Below are 19,908 nucleotides of genomic sequence, written 5' to 3' on the forward strand. Positions count from 1 at the left end.
AGGAGCCTGCTGAGCGAACGCAAGTCTCCAGTACTCAAATTAGGGGACCGCAGACACGCGTTCACTCAAGCGTTCAGGAGCTCTCCACACCGGTCTTATTTAGCCTTTCTTCCCTGTGCTGTATTTCTATACCAAGTGACCGAGGCGTTGCCCTCATGTCAGTGCCGACATGTCCAGCTTCATAAGCCGTGCGTTCCGGCACCACTGGTGAAACGTTGTGGAAAGGGAACGACTGCTGATGCCACATTTCAGGCTGGCATACTAGCCATAGATGCCAACGGCGTAGGCTTGCTTCGTGGAAATACTATAAAAACAATTGTTTTGACTCGCACAAAAACAGAAAACTGACAACCTCGCTTTAGCACAGCCGATCAGATGACACTTCCTGGCATCTTACGGAACACAGGAAGAAACTACAGAGCATCCTTGGGAACCCCATAGCACCACACCAATAAGTACCAAGCGCTGCGTATGTATCAGCTGCCGAAAGACAGCATATATATTTAATAACGGTGCCTCAAGGTTGAAATAAGCCCGAGAGCCTCCGGGCGGCACGATACCGACCACAAACCCAGATATGCGGCACCTCTATTCATTTTGGCTCCGCACTGCACTCCCTCAGGAGGGTTCCTCAGTGAGCAATCGTGAGACAACATTGTAGCTGGAGGGAAAGTCTTATAGTGTGACTGATCTACTACGCAGGGGATGTGGATCGCTGGGGTAGAACGGCCGTCCGGTGTCTGTTCTCGCGTTCCTCACGGAGCCTACTGACGCGTTCTTTCTCGGAAGTAACATTGTCGGAGACCATGCCTGGAACTTCGAAAGCGATTCCGTGATAATAGCCGTCACCCGTCACTGATCTACTGTTCCGTGACTCGTCTCCGAGAGCGGGCTGGAAACCTCCCGCGATAATGACCTGCAGGAGTGTGTACAAATCGATGATAGGTGATCCTTCGTAATCGAGAGCCACCATTTGCACCGCTGTACGAATATCCCTGCGACGGGCATCATCGGAAGTCAATGCTTCTCGTACACTGGCGGCCAACCGCTCGAGAGGAGTCAGAAGGCAACGGTCCAGCTGCTTCCACACGCGCGCTGTTTCGCTCCATGAAGCAGTCGGGTACAGGCGCGGCCACTTCGACTGCTTTTCCGCTGGCCCTAGCACAACCAGGGTCCTCACGCTTGCCGAGAGACCGCGAGTGGCGCCAATGTCTCCTGTGGGTCGAGCACAGATCACGCAGACCCACACCAGTGGACAACGGCGGCCCACATGAAACACAGAATATCTAGCTAGAGCAATCGAACACCAAACAACACCACAAGTTCGGCCTACTCGATGGGACATATAGTCACCAAAAAGTAATCCTTCATTCAGCTGGCCACTTCGAGTTTCGTACGAGCCACACTCTAGCATTTGTCATATCCACAGGAATTGCAGTCGCTTATAACGTGGTAGAGCAAGCAGTAAGAGTAAGAATTATGTCTAAACGCAACACCATGCCAGCAGACATGAACTCTGTGCGGGTGCATCACTTGCTTTGCGCATTGGAATGTCTCTCTGTCGAGCAGAGCAGTGAGACTGGGCGAATATGCGGATATGGTTGATCCTCTAGGGCACTTGCGTGAGGACAGCGTGACCAGATCAAGAGAAATGAATTACGGTGACTATTGCGGTGCCAATTTAACAACTATTTGTGGGATTTTCCTCACCGTTTGCATCCATTTGGGTGTACACGGGGAGGTTGAAGTTTTCGAGCAACATTCCTGAGGCAGGACTTGGACCGAGCTCTGCTCTCCACTTTGCAAGTTTTGCCATGTCGCGCAGATGCCCAAGGAACGGGACGCATGCGTCGACACTGGAGAGACATAAACGTGCCAGAAAACCGAAAAGAATTGGCTCGAAAGCTGTCCGCGACGTTTCCCCGTTGTCGCTCAGGAGCTGGCATGTTTCTGTGCTCGAGCCGTCCTCACCGGGCTCAGCGAACAAAGGGACCTGTGCCACTGCGTGAGCAAGGAACTCGAGCTCCGGCTGCGCGGCAGTGCATAGATGAGAGAACTGTGCCTCGTAGGTACAATGAAGATGGGCGATCCGAGTCCAAGCTTCCCATGCTGTTACAAGAGCCGCCTCATAGGATTCTGCTACTGGAAATTTGGACCGAATCACGTCATTGAAGATGAGGAAAGAGTCCTCGCGTTGCGATCTGCATGTCAAGTGTCGCAGCCGTGCACCAGCCGCTGGGGACAGCGTGGAGCTTTTTGCGAAGGAGTACGTGGCGAGATACGCGGCAGGCGGCACGTCCTCGAATAAGAGATGCTGCATCCGCATATCTGCCATTAACTCTTTCCATTGTTCTGCCCTGAGCGAAGCGACTGGGGGGCCGAGGCTGCGTTGTTGGCGAACAGTCTGCAAAAAAAGAGAAGGAAGCACAAGGCGCATCTCCACGAGGACGTGCATACAGACTTCTTCCACATCATTCGAGTCTAGCCAGCTTAATGCTGAATCGACCGCCTAACAATCGTATCCCGATATGTTGCAGCCCTCACTTGTGTGTGCTGACGATGCAGAATAGCTTGTCACCTGAGACTGGTGTGTGACGCGCATTCACCCACGGATTCACATATTCACACTTTAGGCCTTGAGCACGCAGAAACGCGCCCACGTAGTTCGTCACTCAGAAGCAAGCGACCTGTCTTCTTATGGAATATGTTTCCTGTGAGAGGCTCCTTACCGTGACAGTGAGGCCGGCGGCGGCCTCCGCGTCGAGGAGGTTCAGGTAGCGTGCCAGGGTGGCGGCGCCCAGGACAGTCCTGTGCATAACGACTGGGAGGCCGAGCGCCTCAGGAACAACTTGGCCGTTCTCGTTGAGCACGGATGGGACGGATGGCGTCTCCTCAGTCGGCTGAAGGAAGCGGACGCCCGGGCGCTCGCCTGGTTTCGCCATCTCAATGTGAGAGCACTTCAGAAAAACGAGGGGAGGGGTCGATTCGATGCCGAGGAGGTCCGCGAGGCCGTCTCGCTTCCAGGAGAACCGAAGAACACCGAGCACTCGCTTGACACGAGCGGAAACCTGCTGGGCCGCGACCCATGTGTGCTTCAGTTGTGCATGCTCGCATCGAACATCTCCCCAGGAAGGCAGTGCGTCTTGCGGAAGACGGAGAGCGTAGCGAATCGACGCACCGAGGGCTCCAGAGAATGGATTCGCACCGCTCGTGGAGGCACCAGTTTTGACCGCTTCGTTTCTGAAGCAAGGCGCACGCGCGGAAAGTGAAGTGGCGGTGGGGTTGGAACTTGACTTCTCGGCTTACAGAGCAAGATGCAGCAGCGAGTGCGCGACACGACCAAAAGGCAAGGGCCACAGTCAACTTCACGGCTCTGTTTAAGGGTATCACCTGGCCAGCTAGTCAGCAGTCTACCCTATGAAACTCGCAAAACAACAGAGCATACAATTGGTGCCTGCAGGACAAGCCGGGAGTTCTGAGCAAGGGACATACCTGGCGAGGTCGAAAAGGAAGACGCCGTGAGGGAGCTTTGCATCACGGTCAAAGCCCCGGCCACCGAGCGTCGAAGGAACGGAGCCCTGAGCTGCTGCCTGGTCTTCTGCCGAGTTGAAGGCAATATGCATGAGGCAACCCAGCAGTGCCCTAGGTTGGCGCATTCCCAGGGAGACGCACACCTCGAGGTCCCTGCCGAAAAACACGCAATTGAAAACAGCCAGCCGCTAAAAATGCGACCTGATCGAGGCTGAGCGATATGCTCGCACATCCCTGTCCATCAGCTATAACATCAACTAGCAAACGCACGCTCACAGACCTATCACCGGGGGCCGCGGTGGCTTGGACATGAAAGCCACAGCGGCAGGAACGGTTACCGAACGCTCTTTCGTCCCACGCGGAGGTGAATGTTTTCGACAGGGAATGGAGACACCCCACGAACCTTTCGAACGTGTCGCCGGCGAAGAGGAATTTTGTCGCAGGTGTGAGCGGCAGAGAACGGTCCGCCGTGCCCTCTGCTGCCTGTCGGATGTACGTCTCAATGCCCTTCACTTTATTCAGTCCACGCTGGGATTTTCCTATCCCACATGGTACAGGAAGGCCACACAACGACACAGACCTATGGGAAACGGGTCCTGCGAGTGTGTGCAGAGAAAGACGCGTTAACGACTAAAACACACCTACCGGCGTGCACTCCGCTTGGGTGTCCGTATATAAGGCAACTCAGAGCAAACAGGAAGGGGATCTCCCGCAAGCCCGGGCAAAGACGCGAATTAAATGCCTCTCTCACCTCGTACTGCACTAGTGAGTGGCTGTGCATTTTCCATCACAAGGCGGTCGCCACGAATGTCGAGGCGCCTCGTCAGCAGAGCACTCTCATAATTGTAGATGTGGGAGAGTCGGCGATAGAGTTGCTTGGGCCGGAAAAACGGCCTCAAGAGCCTCATCGACAAACGTGCAGTCAGCAAAACCAGAGGAAGCACATCGCCGCTTGAACGCTCAATGAGCGACGGGGCTGCAACTGCGCCTTGACCGTCTGTCCCCTGCACAGGCTTCGAAGATTCTATCTTGAGCTTCTTCCCAAATCCGAGAGTGAGCAAGTAGTACAGGGCTCCAACGCCAGGGTATCCTATGCCTCTCGCGTAGGCTGTATCTGAGCCGCCCATGTAGGCGGAAAGCTTCCGTAGCAGCCACCCTCCCGAGGAAATCATCGTGTCGTCGATGTCTGTTGCGATGATGATATCACTTCCAGAGACTCCCGCCAGTGCAGGAAGGTCGACCGGCTTCGCCAGAGATGGTAGGTTTTGCAACAGCGAATACAGATACTGAGCATAACTACGTGGCAAATGCAAGCGACTAAGGGCGGCGGTGTTCCACGCGGACAGCTCTGCTGCGCGTCGGACGGAGGCTGCAATTTGGCAAAAGTGCATCCAGACAGCGGGCAACTAGAACACGTGAGTGCCAAGAGGAGGCAGGGCAGCGGGGTTAAAGGCCACCTTAGATCCAAAAGATGTGTGTGCTCACGAGTCTCAACCTCACTGAAGAAGCAAAACGAGATATAAGTTTGCGGCGGTGACACCACTCCGCATCACGACGAAACAGCGCTAACGGACGAACGTTGCAGCGACTTCTGTTTACAATCGGGTGTGCTGCATCTAGGAAGCCTCCACGGCAAGTTTCCTCTTCGTCCTAAAGGCGACCTAGGGACCAGCGAGGGAGAGGTTCAGTCTACTCACCGGCGACGAGGTGCATATTCGACTGACGCACTGGTTCGCAGACACCTGTGTTCGGACACATACAGGCAAAAAATGAAGACGTCAGACCCTCACGCCCCCGAAGGAGAGTTGCGCGGGAAAGACGGGTGTCACGCAATTATCCAGGAGTCAAGCACCAGCTGCAGAACTCCTGCAGGATGATGGGGCTCTCTGGAGCATCGTTTGTTTGGTACTATGAGGCAAGGAAGAAGTATTGTCCGTCTCACGGCGAGAAAGGATTGGTATAAGAATATTCACACGGCTCTTACCGGCAGCATCTGCAGGTGCTGGCTGCACGCGACGCCGAAGGAGGCCTCTGACTCCACGACGAATGCGGCGGAAAAAGCCTCGGATTCCATGCATTATGCGACTACGTCGTCGACCTGCGTCCAGGCATCAAGTTAAGGTTGCGGCACCGGTAGACAGGCAGGCGATTCAGACGTCTTGGGGTGTGCTTGAATATTTCCGTTGTCGCCGTGGTCGCCCAAGGTGCGTTCAGCGAGCAAGGCAATGATCCAGAGAAACCATATGCAGGATTCTCTAACAATCAACATGGTGTGTCGCGTGGGGGCCTGCAACCTTGGGGTCGGCATCACAAAGCTGACCTCGAAGGAGCAGTGTCGCTACGTGCAACCGCGCTTTTTTCACCTACGGGCGACAATAGCGCTGACGAATGCTGCGCGTTCTTCAGGGTCCGTCCCAAAACTGCAAGAAAGGTGAAGCCGGCGTCTTAGCCCGGAGTCGGCCGCGGCCTGCGCCGGCTGTCCCGAGTCGGTACGCTGAGTCACTTGTTTTATGAACATGGGTTCTTCGAAGGCAACCTCCACCAGCACTTCCTGGATGCGCGAATCCAATTCCGCTTCTGTCCGCCCCCGGGATGCGCTGAGGTAGCGTGCCAATTCGCCTACGCAGAAGAGCAAAGCGAACTCACGGAATGGCAAGGATTTCGGTGGCGTGTCTACAGCGCAGGCACCGACACGCGGCGCTCCGCATGCCAGCATGCCTAGAGGACGCGGAGATGCAATATACGCCTGCCCGTGATGCATTCACGGCAAAAGGAACACGAAGCCGACAAGTCCAAACCATACGTGCGCAGTGAACACAGCTTACTCGCAGCTGCCTCGGGGTACGTAGCTCTTGTCTGCAGAAGATAGCTACGCGCGTGAACTGCGACTGTCGCCCTAGGCGCCAAGCGGATGACGTATCGCTGGAGGGGCGTATCGGGGGTGAATCTTATGCAAGTGTGCCATGCGACTAGCCCCGGAAAGGGTGTGTCTCGGGCTTACGCTTGGCAACGGTGCAGTGGTAATCGTGCCCGAATTTGCTGTCAGCCAAGGCCGACTCCAAGAGGGCAAGCGGTGAAGCTGCTGCTTCGGACTCCTGAAAAAGAACACGCGACGAAACAGATAAATGGTATTTCCTTCTTCTTGGTCGGTCATGACGGGCTTCCTCTGATTGCCAGCCGTTCTAGTTGTGGTGCAGTCCGTTCCAGACGGCGTGATGAACTGGAGAATATCGAGCCTCCAATGTGCGCTAGAGTACAGCTGAGCCTTCAAGCAAATAGACTGGCGGAGTCATGTCCTACGTTCTCGATGAGGAGGGTCAGCAATTATAGGCACACACCAGGCCGTAGCGCATGCTGAGAATGTACCTGCAGCTCGGCAAGCAGCTCTTTGACTTTGTCGAGCAAACTCGAGGCAGCTGCCAGAGGTGCCAGGGCATTCCAGCTTGCGGCGGCGACCAACTCAAATGCGCTGCTCAACGACGAACGCGAAAGGGGGATCGTCCCGGTGGCAACGCCACGCTCGTCTGCGAAGGCTGACCATGATTTGGGGCCAGTTCTGTCGCATGAGCCGATATAAACGATCCGACCCATCTGCAGATTGCGGATGCCCTTTTTCCTGGAATCTGAAGACGCAGAAAGGAGACCAGCGGGCCCAGCGTGCACGGCTCGTCACTTCGTGAAATCGCGGTGAGCTGTTTCCGCTCTGTCTTATACGGGAGGGATACGGCTACAGCAGAAGATGTAGACAAACAAACGTGAACTTGCGAGCGACGCAATGCAGCGGGCAGCCTCACTGCACATCTCAAGCACCAATAACCGAGAAGAGTCGGCGGATCATCCACCAGGAATGAACAACCTCGATCGAGGACTGCGGACCAAGGAGGAACTAATGAGGCTGGTTGCAGCGCTGCGGAACAAAGTGGCCTTGGCCGTGCGTCTTGACTTACTTGTGAAGCGAGAGTATATCGCGCTGAGGTCGGCACCAGCGCCGGACTTGAAAAAGTCGAGGACACTCTGAGCCGCGACTTCGGCAGGGCTCAGACCTGATGAGGAGAGACAGGAAACAGGGCCTCTCCTTAATGACATAAACCGTAAACCCTACGGTGCGTGTAGACACGCCGGGCGCCGTGCTCTCGACCAGGAAGCTGTGCTTGGTGCACGCCCTCTCGATACTTCGATAGAAGTGAAACACCCCCAAGTCTTCTCCAGAAAACCGGCACGAGCACGGCCAAACCCTGCAAATTTTCGAAGGGTAGGAAAAAGGCGACTTCCAGAGGCACAGCATTGGCTGCTAAACGGGTTCCCAGAGGCCTGCTTTCCCGGTACTCGTGTGGAGCTGATTTCACATGAGGCGAAGTGTCGGGTCCTGCGTTGCGTTTCTTGAAAACACGCGCGCAAGCGGCTCTGCCTCGCGGCTTGAGTTCGGGGCCTCGAGACGCCGCGTCGAGCAGGCCGACGCCCCTCGCGGTAGGCCGCATGCGCCGCTTACCGCCGAGCAACGTCATGAGGAACAGCAGCTTGGGTGCCCTGCCCGATTCTTCATTGAAGTCGAAGTAGTTCGGATAGGACTCCAGCTGCTTCTTTCCCTTGAGGAACTCCTGCTCGGCACTTGTCACGCGTTCCTTCGCCCACTCGGCGGTCCATCGCCCCAGCAGGGCCAACATGGTCGCGCGCAGGGCGGTCGGCAGAGTGCTGATGAAGGCTTGAACAAACTTAGCCGACACTCGCGCGAGCTGGGCAGTGCCCGCGCGGTAGGCGGACGCGTCAGAGAGCGGGTGGACAGCCAGCTGCCGCTCAACTCGGGACCACTGTTTCGACGGCAACCACGGAGCGCCCGCGACGCTGTTGAGGAAATCCACTGAAGAAACAGACATGACACCGAACTGAGCCACCAGATGGAGTCGTGCACGGCGGTTCGGCAAACTCCAAGCCGGGTGTCGCCGGCTGGAAGCGCGAAAGGGACGCGCTCTTCGACTGACAGCTACTGAGCAGCCACTGCATCAACTACAAAAACCAAACAGCCGTGCCGCGTTCTCGAGCGTCATCAGCTGCTGCCGTGAAGGCACACTACGCGTGAGATAGATGCGCGTTTGCCGTCGCTCCTCTCCCACTATCCGCAGCTCGCGATTGATCGTATTCCGGCCTGTCGCTGGAATAGGTGTATAAAATACAAGACGCACGCAGTGTCAGGTCTCGATTCGAGCGTAGCGCTGCGATGGGGCCTGCGTGGTGCAGCATGCGCCCAAGCGATGTCGCGTCCGCGGAGACTCACTTGCGCGGACAGTCATGCCCGCGTGGACATGGAAGACTGGGGGTTTGCCGTTCACATTTTTCAGCGAAATCCAGTCTGCAAAAGCGGTCCTTTCAGCGGCGGGAAGGTCCTGCGTCTTTGCCCACGTGCAGAAAGTCATTTCGAATTCGTCGAAAAGAGCAAGAATGCTCCGGGCGTGGAATTTCTCTGTCGCACCAGTTGCTTGTCCGGCGACAAACATCTCGGAGTAAAACGCATTCAGAAGAACAGTGAATTCCTGTGCCACGGACATGGCCGCGTCGACATCGTTTTGGTCTGCACTGCCATTTCTAAATTGGGCCCAGTCTGGCACGACTGAAAACAGATGCCGCGACAGCGTGGTCTCCGTTGAGGCGGGAAGGAGTGGCGAGTAAGCCAGGAGGTGAGACGCGGGCTCGTCCGCCAGCATGTCTTGAGACAGCGCTTCCCATACGCGCTCCCTCGACATCGGATCTCCTGGAGCGCAATAGCACATCCACTTACAAGGCGCGTTATGGAACGAGAAGTGGAAAACCGCACACGAGCCGCGACCCACGGCAAGGGGCCGTACGTGAAGGTCCAAAGTGACGCCACACAGGTCGCGACGCCTGGCGGATGACAGCTGCGGCATTCGCTCCCATCCAAAATGGCTATACAATGCTGAGTGGTGTTGAACCAGTACGTGCAAGTACGTCAAATTGCACTATGGGGAATGCGAGAGAACGCTGCCATAATATGGAAAAACTTCTCCAACGCCGACGTCAACATGAGTATGATGCGCACGACGTGACGCTCTAAAGTGCCCTGATTCATGCAATGCATATCCCTTCAACGCTTGACAAAAGAGAGTCTCGCCCAGGTATACTCGGCAATATTCTGATTTCGCGCTTACCGCCAGGTCCACAGTTCTGCGGACAGTCGCGCTCGAGTATCTCCCGGTGCACGGACCTGACACCGCGGGCCTGTGGATCAGAAATGAAACAATCGGGGCACGAACAGCGATTGGGGTGTCCACCTCCTGAAAATGACTGTCGGATTTGAAGCGGTCGCCTCAAGTGCGCCGAGTTGGGTTAGATGCTTGCGACACTGTCGGTACCCAGTGAAATTCACCCGGCACGAACTGCAGGGAAGCGGTCCACCAATCACTCGTCAGGCGTCAGCGCCGTGGGAATTGTTCTTTATCGCGTGTTGCCCCCTCTGACTGCTATCTAATTCTAGCGCATCTGCAGTGCTCAGGAACCCTAGCCTTCGCAGGCAGAGTTAACTCAAGTGACGCGCAGCCCGAAAAAGTGGTAGGCGATGTCGGCGCATAATCGCTGTCAGCCGAACAAAGGCCTCACCATTCACTCTACCCCGCTTCTGGCACTTCACTTCGCCTACCTCGGTTGTGGACACGAAGAACTGAGGAAATATGAGGTCCTGGTTCTGACTGTCTACGCAGTCGAAGCCGCGACCCTGACTCTCCTTGAGAAAGTGCGGACCACAGACGCCAAATTCCCCCACGAGAACGCTTTCCAACAAGACTTGCATTTGGACTTCAATGTCGTCAAGCACCTCCGGCAGCGTTCGGCCCGCAGCGAAGCCTGCAGAGGAAAACACGACAGGCATCCAGTGGGGGGCGAAGACGTAGTACGGCCAACGGTTGCGCATGCTGTCGGAAGCAAAGAGTTGCATCGACTGAGCAGGGCCAAAAGCGCGTCCTACTGGCATTCCGTTTCACCCCGGAAAGGCAACACAGATCGCACGGCTTCACGCGGTGCGCGCGGCAAACGGGGGACGACGAAAAGAATGCGGACGAGCAAGGTCACCCTGCGTACCCTTCAGGTTCTGACGCTTGCATGTAGGCCATCCCATCTTGTCAACTCCAAAGGGAGCACCCTTTTTCCAGCGTTTGGCTGAGGGCATTCCGTGAGCCCACCACGGCAGCGAAAGGCCTGAAAAACAGAAGCAGGCAAGTAAAGCGTAGGGCTCGACTCAGGACGATAGCCGGGTGTCGCATACGGGATATTCACCTCCGATCTTACAGGGGATTTGTGACAGTCGTCGAATCGGTTGCAGTCTACGGAGGCAAGTTCCCAGTGCATGGCGATAGCTGAACACTAAAACGGACGCATGTCGCCCAGCCTTGAGCATACTGCCGTAAAAAGAATGTCAAAGAGAGGAGCAATGCTTGTGGTCTTCAACATTCGCGCTGTATGTCGCCACGACGCTCGGCAGGTGGCGTTCAGTGTCCGAGCGTCACTCCGTATCATTGAAGCTCTGAATGCAACCTCACGCTCCGAGCGTAGGAAAAGGAAGCGAACCAGAGGCGTAAGTTGCGGGTATTCGGGACTAACCTCTCCGAGTCTCCATGAAATCATTGAGCAGAGCCATGGTGATACGGTGGGTCCTTGGATACGGGATCCGCCAGCGGCCTGAGCGAGACATACCGACAAAGCAACGGGAACATTTGAGCATATGATACCGAAGCACAACGGGGCAACTGTCATAGTACCGGCACAGGAACTTGAGCACAGCCCCTGCCGATGAATGCCAGAAGCATCGCCGATGAAAAGGAAGTAGCAGAACAGTTCCACGGTACGGAAAAAAGCCGCCTTCCGCGGAAACACCAGTTCGAGGCATCAAGGATACGTACCACTCTCGATACGATCGTTAATTCTAGCTTCGACCTCCTCTTCCGGAACCGGTTCTGCAGTAAAGCGGAATACACAACCAGCATGGTAGGTAGTTTCTTCCTTTTGTCCTTCCACGCAAGCTGAGCCTTCGTGAGTTTGACGTGCAAGTTGTCGCTCTCTATCGGGGCAAAAAAGGCAAGCAGCGACCCTCCGCTCAGCGAAAGGTGTTCGAAAGGTATTTCTGCCATTGAATGCTAGGCCAAATCACTAGGCTACAGTGCGCCTGCATCTGATGTTAGGCGCGGGGCCAAACGAAAGCTGCAGGAGACTCTGCTGATGCGAAGCACTTCGACTAGGAGGTATACGTTTGTATCGCTTGATGGCCACTGGCATCCAGCGCAAGCTGCACCGTCTCAAGCGAGCGAACCGCGAAGATGCTACTATGGTTGTCTCCATGCTGCAGGACTGAAACGTACTCGCGGAGCCTCCAGCCAGCAGGGCCATTGCAGATTCATACTGGTTAAGCTGTTGTGCCAGGTCGTAGAAGTTTTCTTCCATCGAGAGATATCGCCCACGGTCATCACTAAGCACAGCAGCCAACTTTTCTGAAGAAAACAGGGAAAGCAAGAATTTACGTGTTGACCGGACATGCGAGTTTGCTCTTTGCGCTTTAGCGGACGCGCACAGCACGCTCCCGCTCAAAAAACTACAAGACATTTACACTGCCTCCTCGTCTTCACACAGAGGCGAATGAAGAGCCACAGCGCCGAAACGGCGGGAAGGAGACCAAAACGCAAGCGAGGACGCCACAGGGGATTCCGTCCTCAGAGGTGTAACCATGAAATGCCTCACCTGTTAGTGAAAGCGCTGCAGCCTCGCTGGCTGTGGGCGGCGCGCTGGCAACGGTGTCTAAAAGGCATCAACACACACACAAGCAAGCTCCAGAAAAGAGTGAGTTGTAAGTTCCACAGGCGCCGATGCGTGGCAGCTTCGTGCGGCAACGGGACACAGGCCCCCGTGACGCATTAAACGCACATGAAGTGCATTCCGTCTCGCACATGGCTCCATGTGACTAATCGGTATCGGTGCGCTGCGCAATACCGAATCGCCTGACACTAACCTCCCAGTCGAAGAGCGACTGTCGAGCTGAATGCGGAGCAGAATAGAAGGGCGGAAAGTGTAGTCAAGCACCGACTCCGTCTTGTCGACCTGGGGCAGATGCCCCGGCCCCAGCCGTGTTTGCCGGCCATCGTGTCCACTCTGTGAGGAATCGGAAGTCATAAAACACGGCACCTGTGGTGAGTCCGACCCACGAAACGCGGTTGAACTGATGTGAACAGAAGGGAGTCGACTGCTGTATCGAAAAAAAAAAGTGTAGATGCACCCACATGGACGGAGAACCGATCTAGCATGGACTATCGACGGGTGAGGCAGGCGTAGAACATTCTACAGATATTGCAGCCGGCATGAGAGCGCTTGTCTGTCAAAGCAAGCGAATTTGGAACTGATGAAGGCACAGAGTTCAATACGCAATGGTGGTCCCTGGAGAACAAGAACCGCGACACGAAGCCCACGCCTTCGAGGTGACGCCAGGCGACCGGCACAAAAAATGCGAACCAACTATGGGATGTCCGGCTAGATCACCACGGCGCGTATCAAGAAGTATTTGAGCAATCCATGGTTTTTTTCGGCCCCTTTCTGCGTTTTGACCACGGGGCAGACCACATAAGGAAGGCCGGGTCGCTCCATTGACCTCCCCACGTCTCTGCGGCAGGGCCTGTGATAGGGAGCAGTAGTCACAGTGCCATGGTCACCATCTACTTCCGCAGGATCTGATGCTTCAGTGTGGTTGCCTAGGATGAAGAAGCCCCTTCACCGGTGCTTAGGGTCGGTCACCCGGCCTGCGGTACTAACCTATGGGCAATTCTCTTTTAGGGAAAGTACATAACCACGGTCTTCTTCTTAGCCCACTCGCCTGTCTCCGCGGAGTGGCTGCTTTGACGCGATACGCGTCCAACGCTCGTCTCTGTTCAAGGGCTTCTTGCAAGAGAACGGGGAGTTTCGGACAAACACCCGCCAGCGCCCTTTGCGGAAAATGGGCTAATCTGACACGGGGCAGATAGTATCGGGGGGGCCGTAAGAGGGTCAAATGGACAGTCACTGCTCAAAGCGATGACAGAGCTCTCCGGCATGAATTTTAATGGACCTACGGAAGTTCTTGTCATCAGACGAGTGGGCCTCAGCCAAGTTCACCGAGAAATGTCGTGCACGGGCAAAAGGCTACCGCAGTGCAACGTGCATAATGGCTACATCCAGCAGCGACTAGTGAGGCGCCGAAGTCGCAGAGCAACCGTTGAAGGCACACGGACCAAATTGCCGAAAATATATTACGTGGAACCATAGCAGTAGACGTCTGCTAGGAAGAAGAGACCTGCTTGCCTTACAAGAGGCCTCTGTTGAAGTACACCATCCCGGCGGCGAGTTATTATTATACGGGTCCCCGGCGCACTGAAAAGACACGTGCGGCCCCCTCCGGCTCAGCGACTCTGAGGGAAGAAAAGCTCCGACGGAAAGCAACGCCAGTGTACGTAGAATAAGCGGTGAGAACCAGCATAGTTCATCTAAAGATAAAACGAATTTCCCGTCCCATTTGGAGAAAGGTCCTGTAGGCGGTCGTGCAACGCCGGCGCCGGCTGCGGGTCGTTGCACAAGACACGCGAGCTCAACGAGCGAGGTTCCTAGTTGACCTTGAGGCGACTGGCGAAGCGGAGTTGCTGGCGCGACTGAGGCGGACTCCCCCCGACGGGCGGGGGCCGCGAACCTCTCCTCCGTCGCAGGACAGGCGACGTCGTCGGCAGTTTCGGAGAAGGTGTTGTGCGACTGGCCGTTTCCTCTGCGCTGCGCTGTCTATCTACGAGTAGCTGTTCAAGGCGTGCGGCCACGGGGCACTGTTTTCATCGAGGTCCCAAGTGATTTCCGGGACCAAAGCGTCGTGAACACAGGAAGCCTGTGTGCCTCGATTGCACGGGAGTGGCTGTGCAGCTGTGTACTCTTTCGTTCCGCACTGCTCTCCATCTGACTTCTCAGAGCAAACAAGTCTTCTTGTTCTTTGGGTAACCGCTCTGCTAAATTGGCCTTCAAGTGCTGGTTCCCTCGAAGGCATACTGGTGGCGCCAACTGCTTAATGACCGTGGCTCGTTTTTTCGGAGCCACTACGGGCTATGCAAATCTTATTACTGTCTCGACAGTACATGCACGAGACTCGATCGGCCTGTCCTGTCAGTTCTGGAGGATCTTCTCTTCTTTCTTACGTGGGGGTTTCCACTAGCATGTTTTATACGTCCGCTTCTAGGCCACTATGTAGTTCTCGCGAGGTGGACGCGGGAGAAGCGCAGTCTCTGTCTCACCGTGAGCTTGATTGAAATGCAATATGCGCTCGCATGCGCCCCGGGTTAGACGGTGCCCACGTGAAGGAAGGATGCGTGACTGAAAACCTCACCTCAGAGCGGTAGACGGCTGCAGCTCCATCCGTGCCAATTGCTCGCACGCAGAGCAGCTGCGAGCGGCTAGCGAGTCTCTCCCGCATGTCGAGGGAGTTCTTCGTCCCCTACTATCGGGCAGGAGCTCCGGCTCGTAGCAGACTCCTTACCTGTGGTCACTAGCTGCGGCAAGTGGGTGCATCCGAGCTCTGTAGGGGGATGCAGTGACGCAAGGGGAGTTGATTTTGCCGATAGAGTGTGTCCTCGTCGCCCTGTAGAGCGTGGCCGTGGCGTTCCGCATGCCCACTCCCGCTCTGACATAACGATGCGAAGTTTTTCCTCCCAGTCTGAATGGTGTCTCTGCAGTTTTGCTCTTCTGTGGAGTAGTTTGCAAAGGCGCATGTGCCTGACGTTCGCACCTTACAGTTCTATGTCTATCACTGTACATTCTACAATAGAGTCTGTAGAACCCACGCCAGTGATGCTGCGCCGTGCAAAAGCTCGTCAGTCAACACCCTAATCGACAACAGCGTCATGCCATAGAGTAGGCTGCACTCTGTCCTAGTGCTTCAGCGCTACTGTAGTAGCTCGACTACCAGGTGCGTCAGTGATCCCTTGACAACCCAGGGCTACGCCCTCTCAGTGACTCAGGGAAACCGCGCTATGCAGGTACAGACCGATGGCGATGTAGCCACACTTTAGGCCGCGTCATGTAGACTGAAACGCGGAAATCTCGCACTTTTGGTTTCGTTCCCACATTCAAGTACAGACAGCATTCCCGTCCATGCAAACATGTACAGCCGGCGGGACAAAGTCCGAAGCCGTTTTCCAACCCGGAATGGCACAACCCGGATTCCCACATCTGTCGGGCATTCTTCTAGAGAAATACTGGCTCCCGTACATCCGGAAACAGAAGCCTGGAGTGAACGTGATTCCTTCTTCCGGTCACGAACGTAACAAGTGTGGTTGATATTCGGGCAATCTCAAAGGAGCACAGGACAGTTCACTGTATGTATCCTTCGTAAGCCGATACAACGTAACAGCTGGGGAGCACCAGACAAGACTTGTGCGTTCTCCGTACCACCTCTGTTTTCGCTCTTGCTTGCGTTTAGCGGTGAGATACCGACGACATTGGCATGAGTCCGACGAAATCACCTTGGGCAGATTAATGAAGGCGGAATCAACTGTGCGGTTTGACGACGACAACCGGCACACGTTCTTTCATCTCCGCAGGTGCAATTTCTCTTCTGCAATTGTTTGCCTCGGGATAGATAGCAGGAGGCGTTCCTAAGAACCGCTCATTTCAACTTGCAATGGCGAATTCTCTTCCGGCATCACCAGACAAGGCTATTCCCGTCGCCGCTAGCAGGGTTCCGCAACAGGAAGAGGTCGTCATTCAGCGTGCCGACACTGCTTCCCATTTCTGCCTCACCTTCATCATCGCCGATGTAAAATGTCTCTGGTGCTCGTGCTCCAGAAACATCTCGAGACACTTCCCCTGGGGGACTACATGGTTCTTGCATATCGCCGTCGGAACCTACTTTACAGGGTCCGCCTTCACAGATAGTAGGACTGCGTGTTCGCACTCCGGAACTCTGCGCCAGATGAGGGCCGAGAACATCATCAGTCTGCTGCGCCCGGTCGCACGTAGGAGGTCTGACGCATCCTCTATTCTGCCACTGTTGTGGATATTTGTCCGGTGTAACGGGTGTGGCGACAGATGCGCCGCCGTGATCACATGTCCTAATATCTCCTGCTTTGTCTGCCGTAGAGACCGTTGCAGATAAAGAATTCCGTGTTTCGCCTAAGGCAGGATCAGTCCCTGAATTCCTTAACTTCTCCTCGGCCGCCCCATGTCTACCAATCCGTTCACATGGGGAGCCGGCTGGCGTCGAAAAAAATCTCACAATGCACCCGATCGTCTGGCACAGAAGTCCAAGTGCCAGCAGACTCCCCCCTAACATTCCCAGCATCAGCATGTATGCACACTGAGATCGAAAATTCAGAGTCAGGTCTCGTCTGACATCGACCGTTTCCTTGCGAATCTGGTGTCTTTCCAGTATGTCCCTTTCCTCCAGCTCAGGCCTGCATTCGCTGGGCAATCCCCGGCACGCGGCACCTCCAAAGGAATGTCGAGCAGGCGATGTGCATTCGGCATTCAGCGCATCGAGGGCTCTGCACCCGCCCCGGTAGAGGAGGTGGATCTGATGTTCCTGGATCACCAGCAGGCACAGGAGACCCCAAGCGACGAGGGGATTCTCTCCTAATCGATAGACGAAACGCAGCACCGACCTGACTCCCGACCAGATAAATCCCATCAACCCGCGAAGTGGGCGGAGTAACCGCCCCATCTGCCCATCGTGACAAGTTTTCAATGTCTCATGTTTTTCTGGCGCGTCACCCACTTCCTCGCTAGCTGGTGCGGCTAACTTCGTCGGTTTTCTGTGCCCCTTGCGTCGATGCCCATTGCTTGACAACACTTTATGCGACGAAGAAGAAGGAAGAGTATTACGCGAAGGCATCGAAACGGAGCTCTCCGCTTCCTCCAACACCGCACTGAAAGCCGTTTGTATCACGGCTGCTTCTTCCAACATGGGCGAGGGTGGCGTCGCCAACGAAGAGAGGCATATCATATGATGTCATGACTCGGAAGAAGTGGATATCAAGATGGTACGAAGCCGCGAGGCGTCCGATGGGGTCCCAGCTCTCACACCGCCTATCACGTGGCTCTCTGCTCCGCTCCGTTTCAAAATTTGGAGAGCCCCGGGAGCTGCAGCCGATGCCATGTGAAACTCGTCACGACGCCAGTTGGAACAACGATAATGGTATTTTCTTCCTTCACTCAGAGGAAACCGCTTCGGGCTAAGACTCTCGCTCCCGGGGACCCAGGTGCAGGAAAATATTTTGATGACGTCCTTAGCGTCGTGCACGTTTTGTCACACTGATGTTCTTTCCTGTTAACTACCTTAGTCGGGCAGGAGACGACGTGGGCTTGCGAACAAACGACACTCCGAAACGGTACATGGGAAAAATGTCGAAGGCGGGCTTCCCGCTGTGGTGCGACAGCGGACACAAGGCGAAAAATGAGCCTCCGACGAAGTTTGATGTGTGCAATCTCGTTCGAACGCGTACAGAAGTAACTTTACGAGCCTGTTTAGGCATCCCTACGCTGGAAAGCGACAGATGCTGGACGTGGGCGTAAATCGCATCCTCTCAGGGGCTAGCCGTTGGATTTCCGATAGTGATAAATGGTTGATACCCTTATGGTTCTTCCCCCAGTGCTGTCGAAGGAAAGACGCCCCAAGAGTTGCGCCCCAGGATGCGGTCGCATCCTCTCGCCGAACAAAAGGTAGGATATGAGGCGGCCGTGAGCTTAGCGCCGCACACACCCTCTTTTTTGTCAAGACTCACTGCAAATGAATTTAGCTCTGCTATGTGGCACCTGGGAAAAGCAGCACAAGGGTCAAAAATAGGTAGCGTCCCGGGCTTCACGCACACCGATCATGCGATGCTGCGAATGGGCGGCGCACAAGCTGTATAATCAAGCTCCATGACCCCAATGCTTGCTGCCATCCCCTCTGTTCCTAAGCAGTCTTCTTGTTTGGGTAGTGTTCTGTAAACTTATCGCATCGCCTTCCCCTGCTAAGGCGTCCACGAAGTGGACTCTCCTATTCTGAACTGTGATATCCTACATTTTCCCACGTCGTATTGCTACGTCCGAGCCCCCCTTGAGTCTGAACGAACACAGAAGAGAGCTCGCATCTAGGTAGTTGGCTTTTTTTCAAGTCTGGTTAGTGACTCTGCAGAGAGAACTTCATTGTGAAGTGGGTTATGTGATGGCCGCATTCGGCTGTTCAATGACTTACGCGTTCAAAGAAGCAGCGCGATATCCTACGAATGATGAACGATAGTGGGACTACAGACGCCATCGCCACATTTGAGAAGTGTTGGGGCAGAGTACGCAGACGAAACAGCAAAGTAGCTAGAGGAGAGCACACTGACGGCCGGGTCTGATGCCTCCTCCTGCAAGTTCTGTGAAGGATAGACGCTATGATGGAGACCTGTGCCCGCTGCACCGTTATGTGCGACGGGGCTGGTCCGGTAAAGGCAGAAAAACGCATTCAGAGAGAGGTTAAAAAGATATTTTCTGTGCAACCTGTAAACCGCAGTGCCGTCCGGAGTTGCGTGTATGGAGATATTTACACGGACACACACACCTGAACAATCCAGTCTCATTCAGCCTGTGGCGGTTGTTAAATTCTAGATGATGGGGCATACAGTGCGCGCTCTGCGCTGTACAACTAAGCGACCGATCAGTATCGAGTTCCACTCAACTTGGCGAAGCAAATAAAGCGTAACCATTTCGCTAAGAGAGGATCTGCTTCACCACAGAAGGGTCATTGCCACTGGTTGCCACGTAAACAGAGAAAGTAGCACGCCAATGAGCACTGGATCCTGTCGTCTATTGATGCCACGACTGTACGTGGCGTGCTATTCATATGACAAACAGCTACCACGAAAGCTGCTTTTCCAAAAAACTGTGACAGAAGTGCTCCTTTGAGGCCATGACTTGTGATATTATGGCAGCGAACTGACAGCGGGAGCGCACCGGATTGGCAACGAAGGGCCTGCGGGAGGCTGATACGATCCGTTGTGATCTAATGATGCGGGTACACTTTGGGTGGACGAAGTATTTTCACAGAATGGTTACCACGGTATACAAATCAGAGAAATCGCGAAATCTCATGATAAAGCCACAGCATACTTTCCGACCTCATCAGAGGGATCATCCATAACAGCTTTGCAGCATCGCGACCCCCGCACCACTTCGTGAAGCGTTCCGCGAACCCACCACAACTGCCGACCAAGAAATAAACGCTCTAGAATTCTTACTCAACAATAGGCTCGTATCTATTCTGGGCAGAACGCTTATATTGCACCGGTGGTAATACGGTGTCGCCGGTATGGCGCGCAGGCCCTGCCCGATGCAGTAGTATGCCCGTGCTTCCGTACA

General features: G+C 55.0%; 2 protein-coding genes across 2 annotated transcripts; both read right to left on the reverse strand.

The window, feature by feature from the left end:
- Positions 1 to 694: 694 nt before the first annotated feature.
- On the reverse strand, positions 695 to 12,483 carry BESB_010950 (uncharacterized protein; the record flags this gene model as incomplete). Its single annotated transcript, XM_029359849.1, has 22 exons — positions 695 to 1,215; positions 1,711 to 2,404; positions 2,730 to 3,240; positions 3,493 to 3,684; positions 3,935 to 4,070; positions 4,283 to 4,900; positions 5,229 to 5,273; positions 5,516 to 5,629; positions 5,899 to 6,150; positions 6,533 to 6,626; positions 6,898 to 7,154; positions 7,479 to 7,574; positions 8,021 to 8,389; positions 8,804 to 9,277; positions 9,693 to 9,762; positions 10,181 to 10,383; positions 10,618 to 10,734; positions 11,137 to 11,214; positions 11,436 to 11,489; positions 11,892 to 12,020; positions 12,268 to 12,324; positions 12,474 to 12,483. The coding sequence occupies 22 exons, from the start codon at positions 12,481 to 12,483 to the stop codon at positions 695 to 697; spliced, it is 5,091 nt and encodes a 1,696-aa protein (XP_029222762.1).
- Positions 12,484 to 16,228: 3,745 nt separating this feature from the next.
- Positions 16,229 to 17,488, reverse strand: BESB_010960 (uncharacterized protein; the record flags this gene model as incomplete). Its single annotated transcript, XM_029359850.1, has 1 exon — positions 16,229 to 17,488. One exon carries the CDS (start codon positions 17,486 to 17,488, stop codon positions 16,229 to 16,231), a length of 1,260 nt encoding a protein of 419 aa, XP_029222763.1.
- Between the last annotated feature and the right edge of the window lie 2,420 nt (positions 17,489 to 19,908).

The sequence above is a fragment of the Besnoitia besnoiti genome, chromosome I (assembly GCF_002563875.1).
Source record: "Besnoitia besnoiti strain Bb-Ger1 chromosome I, whole genome shotgun sequence".
NCBI lineage: Eukaryota > Apicomplexa > Conoidasida > Eucoccidiorida > Sarcocystidae > Besnoitia > Besnoitia besnoiti.